Here is a 6,933-nt window from a genome sequence, read left to right as displayed (position 1 = left end):
GTCATATCAAATCATCTAATGTATTTTCGATCCTCGTCACTAGATCATAACACATTTGCAGTTGGAATACTTACTGTGTTAGAGGAAAGGTATTCTTGGGAAATTGTACATCAAATATCGAAATTCGCGATGTGCTAAAGTTGTTTACCAAAGAGGGTATGCTTTCATATGAGACTATCGCAGACTGTTTAGATCAATTTGATCATCCTCAATTGCTGGATTCAGCTGAATTCCTTTTGAAAAAGGTTTTGCTCGAGAAATAATCATAAGTTCTTTTTGAAATTTGATACAAGGAAAACAAGAGATTGGGGTTAGTTTAGTTTTTGCCTATGCTATATATATATATATATATATATATATATATATATTAGATATCTCCTTCTATTATTCCCAAAAATTAGAAATTTGATAAGTATTGAGCAGAACTGCTGCCGAATGCTGCGAATTCACAACAATTGATGCTCATTTGAAGCTAGAGATAACTTCATTAGACAAAACTGATATGTTCTCGCGGTAATTTGTGTTCATTTGAAGTTAGAAGTAACTTCATTGGACAAGATTGATATGTTCTTGCGAAGGAATACTAGCTCCAAGGAAAACAAAGGACATAATTTTCCCCTTTATATTGTGCGATTGTCCAAGAATCCACCGAACCTAAAGAACCAATAGCAAAACATCTGGTATATTTTAGACTCTTGTCACTGGATGATCAGTACATATTTGCAAGTGAATTGCTTTATGTGTTATGGGAAATAATGTTATTGGGTGATTGTACAACAAGTATAGATTTTGATGTGCTAAAATTGTTGTATAGAATAACAGAAGAAAAGTATAATGGGACACCTTCTGTCAATCCAAGAGCATTAAAGAAGCTAGAAAGGAGAATGCGAATTTTGGTAGAGAACTTTGTTATGAAAACACTTTCTTGAATTGCTTTTAATTGGAGTTACAGAAGAAAAGTATAATCGGGACACCTTCTGGCAATCCAAGATCATTAAAGAAGTTAGAAAGGAGAATGGAATTTTGGTAGAGAACTTTGTTATGAAGAACACTTTCTTGAATTGCTATTAATTTGAGTTGAATACAAATGTATAAGATCATCTCCTATTTACACTTATCTAGATCTAGACTATTCAATGATTTACTAGAAATATTTAATTCTTTAGAACATCTAAAAAAATATCCAAGTAACTTTATCTTCTATTCTAGAATATCCAGATAGTTCTACAGGATGATTTTTCTAAATACTACACTAGACTATTCTAGAACTTTAATAGAAAACTCTATGATATTCTAAAAAATCAACTTTAACTTTTTCACACTCCCCTTAAAGGTGATTTTGGAAACTATCCCAAGGTTGTTCTCGAAGAACTCAAACGAAACTTTGAATCGTGCCTTGGTGAAAATCTTAGTAGTTTTTTACTGACTCATCTTGCTTCTTTTAATGATATTGATTGATCCTACAAAGAAATATGACTATGTACTGACGAACTTTTCATTCTATAACGTACTGGCTTCATAATATTTTCTTTTGGCTTCATAAACTTCAAATGACTCCTCTTGCTTTGTCGAGTTTCATGTTGTTGAGTGCTTGAGCCCCCCTTTTTCTTAATTAACTTCTCAACAATTATACTATCTGGAGAAACACTTGTGGTGAACAAGTTTGGAAATCTAAGGTTCAAGATTTTAGAATCCGCTCCTTCTAACGCAACTCCATAATACAAGGGGATTTCATCAATGTAAGCCTCTTTACTTGAGTTGGTGACGATCTGATCGTCAATTTCTTGTGAAGTTCGGCACCATAATATGATCCACCACCAGATTCCCTTTTTAGCTCTTCAATAACCTGTTTATCCAAAAATTATGTCGTTTGTCTCTCCACTTGAAATTTGGCCTTCAAGGTCAGCTCATTCATCTATTTGATCTTTATCTTCTCCATCTACTTCCAATGTTTGCTCTAAACTAGTTATTGACTTTGATATCGCAGACGATTGACTAGAGACTTCAACTTTCAATATATACTTCAAAAATTCTATGTATCTGATAAAACTCACCTCAAAGTCAACGAACACAAAGAAGGAACAATGCTTGAAGGAGAAAATAAATAGATTTAAAATTCTCTAAGTATTTATAAATTGATTTAGATCTCTCCGTCGATGAAATTGAAGCTATGGCCGTAGGGGAACTTTGAAAGTGAAGTAATGGAGGTGGGTTTAGCAAAAGAAGATTGTGTGAGAAAGAAAAAGGAGAGAGAATGGTGAAGAAACGAGAAATGAGGGCTCCATTTTAGAATAATTTTAAAGGGTGATGTATATCAATATATTTCACTCCAAATCTGAAACAAAATTATAAAATGGTGAGATAATATGTAATTATTTGAAAGTACATTTGAATCAATTAAATTTTTTCGTAATCATGTAGTAAAGAAAAAGATCCCTTTCTCTAACAACATTCTAGGTTCTAAGTCTAAAATTTAAAGCTTGACTCGATAAAGGCTTAGAGAATTATTCAAGGAATCGGAGAAAATGTATAAGCTGTAGAACAATTTCATGGGACTTGAACATTCTTTAAGAATTTCTTCTGTAAATATTCAAAACCTTACCATCCGAGTATAGACATAAAAATCTATGTTGTTCGGACTTTCAAAAAATATTGTCATATCTCCTTCAAAAGTACACTACGTTTGGAAGATCTGATGCACATCCGTCAATATTTTTGAAGAATCCGAACAACATAGACATAAAGTATTGGGATTCGTCAATCTCTTGGATGCCCTAGATTATTGATAGAAAAAAAATGTCTTGAATTCGACAAATCTAAGATGTAGAACAGTCAAATTCGGTTGCTCTACTTTTTCATCTGAACATAATATTTTTAATGAGAAAAATAAATTGATATATGAAATTTTTATTAAAATTACAATAAATGGTAATTTTGAACACATAATTTAAAAAATACGACGCATTCAATATGAAGAGCTTTAAAAGTTCAACTCGTAAAAATTTAATTCTAGATCCGCTTCTATTTTTCTTCTCTCTTGTATTTTAACTATTCACCAACTTTTTTTAATTCAATATGACTATTGACAAAATAAATATTACTATTATGGGATACTATTTTTCCCATTCATTTAAGTTGAGTAAGACTATAGACAGCTATGAAATATTTTTCAAGACTCTCTTTCTCATTTTAATTTTTCTATTCCATATGTCAATTGACAAAACATAAAAACAAAAGAGAAAGTCTATAAAAGAAAATTATGAATATAGAAAAGAATCAATATTTTGGGAGGAATATAGTGTCAAACTAATTGAAACAAAAAGACTAGTTTTTAGCCTCTAGAAGGAAACAGTCTACATTGGAAATCAATCTTCCTAATTTGGATCAAGGTTGCTAGAAATCCTACACATTATATATTATACTTTAAATTTGGATTTACAACTACTAGGATCTGAAATGAATTCAACACTTGAATCTCAAATTCAAAATTTCAACAACCTTCGAATCTGTTCAATATCGACAATTCTTTTTCAAGTTCATACAATTAACAATAACAATAACAATTTTTTTGCACTTGGATTTAGTTGAAACTTGAATATATGCTATTTTGAAATTTTTTAGAAAAAAAACAAAAAGAAGAAAATGAAATAGATTTTTTAAAAGAATATTGTGAAATTACACGTGGCAGTGCATGTAGTTTACCGTCTATCAAGAATTTTATTCTTTAAGCCACATCAATACTTAAAAAATGGCATTTATTTCATTTTTAAAAAGTTTAGAATGCCAATAGAATCTCTATAAATATAGAGTATGCCGCTGGAAATTCGACCACTTATGCCTTCATTCACAACATATTTGGTATATGCTACATATACTATATTTAATTTTTCCTGTTTCTTTTTTATTATTATTTGATTTAACTGCAAGTTACAATTTTCTTTTATATAGTTTTATACTTCATACAAAATCAAACTAAAACACAAAAGAAAGAGCATTGCGGTCGGTCAATTTAGGACACAGTAAAATAATTAACAAAGTCAAAATTTTGAAATTAAAAACCATTCAAAGAAAAAAAATGATGTCACAACCCTTCTTATCTTTCTTATAAATTATTTTTGAGACTTTTATATTCCATGCGTAATCAATTACGACCAAGATGACCGATAACTTATTTGAACAGTTAAATATATACTATAAATAGATTATCATCATTTATATATATATATATATATATATATATATATATATATATATATACTTTCTAGAACAATCATAGACTAAGAGAAAGAGCACAGTGGCGAAGTCAGAAATTTCATTAAGAACGTTCAAGATTTAATATATATGTATGAAAAGTAATTTTTAACATATATATTTCGTACAAATTTCTATATACATATAATTTTTTTCGATGTAGAGTGTCCAATTGACTACCTTGACTTATATATGGCTACACCAATGACTAGGTATGTAGTTAGGGTGGAGGGTGGGGTGACCAAATCAACTACGACACAATCTATTAGGAAAAGTCATGAAATGATATGTATAGTAATCTAAAAAGGTTAAATATATACTATAAATAGATTATCATGTATTCACTAGAGCCATCAAGAGAAAGGAAGAGATTTATAGTTATTAATGGAGGACAAGAAAAACACCATTAGTATACTCATGTTACCATGGCTTGCCCATGGTCACATAAGTCCATTTCTAGAACTAGCCAAAAAACTCACAAATAGAAATTTCCACATTTATATGTGTTCCACTCCAATTAACCTAAGTTCCATCAAGAAAAATGTCACAAAGAAATATTCACAATCAATTGAATTAGTTGAGCTTCATCTTCCATCTTTACCAAATCTTCCTCCTCATTACCACACAACTAATGGCCTCCCACCCCATCTCATGAACACCCTTAAAAAGGCATTCGAATTCGCCTCTCCAAATTTTTCCAAAATATTGAAAACCCTAAATCCGGATTTGGTCATTTATGACTTCAATCAACCATGGGCTGCTAAGTCTGCTTCCTCTATGAACATTCCTGCCGTGCAATTCCTCACTTTTAGCGCTGCTGTCCTTGCAAATTTAGCCCTCCTCATGTTTGATAAGCCAGGGGAAAAATTCCCATTTCCTGAAATTTACCTGCGTGAATATGAGATGCTACAAATCAAGAAATCAATGGAAGAATCAAAAGATGTGAAGACCCTAGTCAATGAGGCTCTTAGACAATCCCGCGATATTATTCTGGTGAAAACCTGTAGAGATTTCGAAGGTAAATATATGGATTATCTCTCAAAATTAGTTTTGAAGAAAATTGTCCCGGTTGGTTTGCTAGTTCAAGATACCATTGACCAAGATGATCATGAGAAGATCATCATGCAATGGCTTGACAAGAAGAAAAAAAATTCAACTATTTTTGCTTCATTTGGGAGTGAGTATTTTCTAACAAAGGAAGAAATTCATGAAGTAGCTCAAGGGCTAGAGCTTAGTAAAGTGAACTTTATTTGGGTAATTAGGTTTCCACAAGGCGAAGAAAATAGTATTCAAGATGTATTACCACAAGGATTTTTTGAAAGGATAGGGGAAAGAGGAATAGTTTTGGAAAAATGGGCTCCACAAGCCACAATTCTACAACACACAAGTATTGGTGGATTTGTGAGTCATTGTGGATGGAGTTCTTTTATGGAAAGTATCAAATTTGGCGTGCCCATAATTGCAATGCCAATGCACATTGACCAACCAATAAATGCTAGGCTTGTGGAATATATTGGTATGGGAGTTGAAGCACTGAGGGATGAGAATGGAAAGTTACAAAGTGAAGAAATTGCAAATGTGATAAGGAAAGTGGTAATTGAGGAAAGTGGGGAAATTGTGAGAGAGAAAGCTAGAGAATTGAGTGAGAAAATGAATATGAAAGGGGATGAAGAGATGGATGGAGTGGTGGAAGAGTTGGTGGCACTTTGTAACAACAAATGATTAGCAATAAGATTTACTCTCTTCATTTTATTTCATGTATCTTAGTTTGACTAGACATGAAATTTAAAAAAGATTTTTTTTTTGATTTTTTAGTTTTAAATTAAAAATATGAATAATATATCAAAATGTCATATTATCTTGTAATTTTGAACTTGTTATGTAAAGTGTTGAAATTAAAAAGTAACCAAATATAGACAATAACATTCTTTTTCAAACCAACTACAAAGCAAAGTAAAAATACAAATTGAACAGAATGAACAAGTTACCTTTATAAAGAATTTTTAGGTTGATATTAGTGTAACTTAATTGTTATAATATGTTATTTATCTTTTTTTTTCCAGGTACTATGGCATGTTCTTGTTGAATCGAAATAGCAGGGTGTTGCGAAAGCTAATAATTGTCAATCTCGAAGGGAGATAAATTAGACGAGAAAGAAAATTATAGTAAAGAAGCATAGTTTTTAATATGTTTTAGCCAAGTGACCAATATATTACAAAATCCATTAAGAAAATAATCTCCTCCGAAACAAGACATTTTAAAACATTACATCGCGGATATGCTATTTTGTTTCTTATGAGAAGAAAAAGTCTTCTATTTGTAGAATTTTAAGACTTCTCTTCCAATAAAAGAATAGACATTGTAGAGTTATTTTTTACCAAAAAAATCTTTTTCATCGAGAAAACTTTTTCAAAGTAAAACACAATGTTAGAATCCAAATAAAGTAGAAAATTAAGGAGAAATCCTACCAAATCTCCCATGACCTGAATTTCTGACAAATCAATCTTCATCCAACTTCACATAATCTTCATCGTTGTTGTTTGTCGTGGTTAAAAATAAAGTTAAAAATATTATGGTTCAAAAATATTTTATTTTAAAGATGTAGCAGCAAAAATGTCTAATATCTCCATATGTAGCACTCTGGACAAAATCTTCATCATCAAGAAATTGATTGCAACTTAA

General features: G+C 30.8%; 1 protein-coding gene across 1 annotated transcript; it reads left to right on the top strand.

The window, feature by feature from the left end:
* Positions 1-4,614: 4,614 nt before the first annotated feature.
* Positions 4,615-6,022, top strand: LOC129886450 (UDP-glucosyltransferase 29-like). Its single transcript, XM_055961149.1, has one exon. It carries the CDS (start codon positions 4,636-4,638, stop codon positions 5,971-5,973), a length of 1,338 nt encoding a protein of 445 aa, XP_055817124.1. The 5' UTR covers positions 4,615-4,635; the 3' UTR covers positions 5,974-6,022.
* Positions 6,023-6,933: the final 911 nt, after the last annotated feature.

This window comes from Solanum dulcamara, chromosome 1 (genome assembly GCF_947179165.1).
Source record: "Solanum dulcamara chromosome 1, daSolDulc1.2, whole genome shotgun sequence".
NCBI classification, from domain to species: Eukaryota; Viridiplantae; Streptophyta; class Magnoliopsida; order Solanales; family Solanaceae; genus Solanum; species Solanum dulcamara.
This window is presented reverse-complemented; position numbering and strand designations above follow the sequence as displayed.

Excerpts from the sequence above, each read along its gene's own strand:
- LOC129886450 (XM_055961149.1), top strand. The coding sequence starts at position 4,636 with ATGGAGGACAAGAAAAACACCATTAGTATACTCATGTTACCATGGCTT.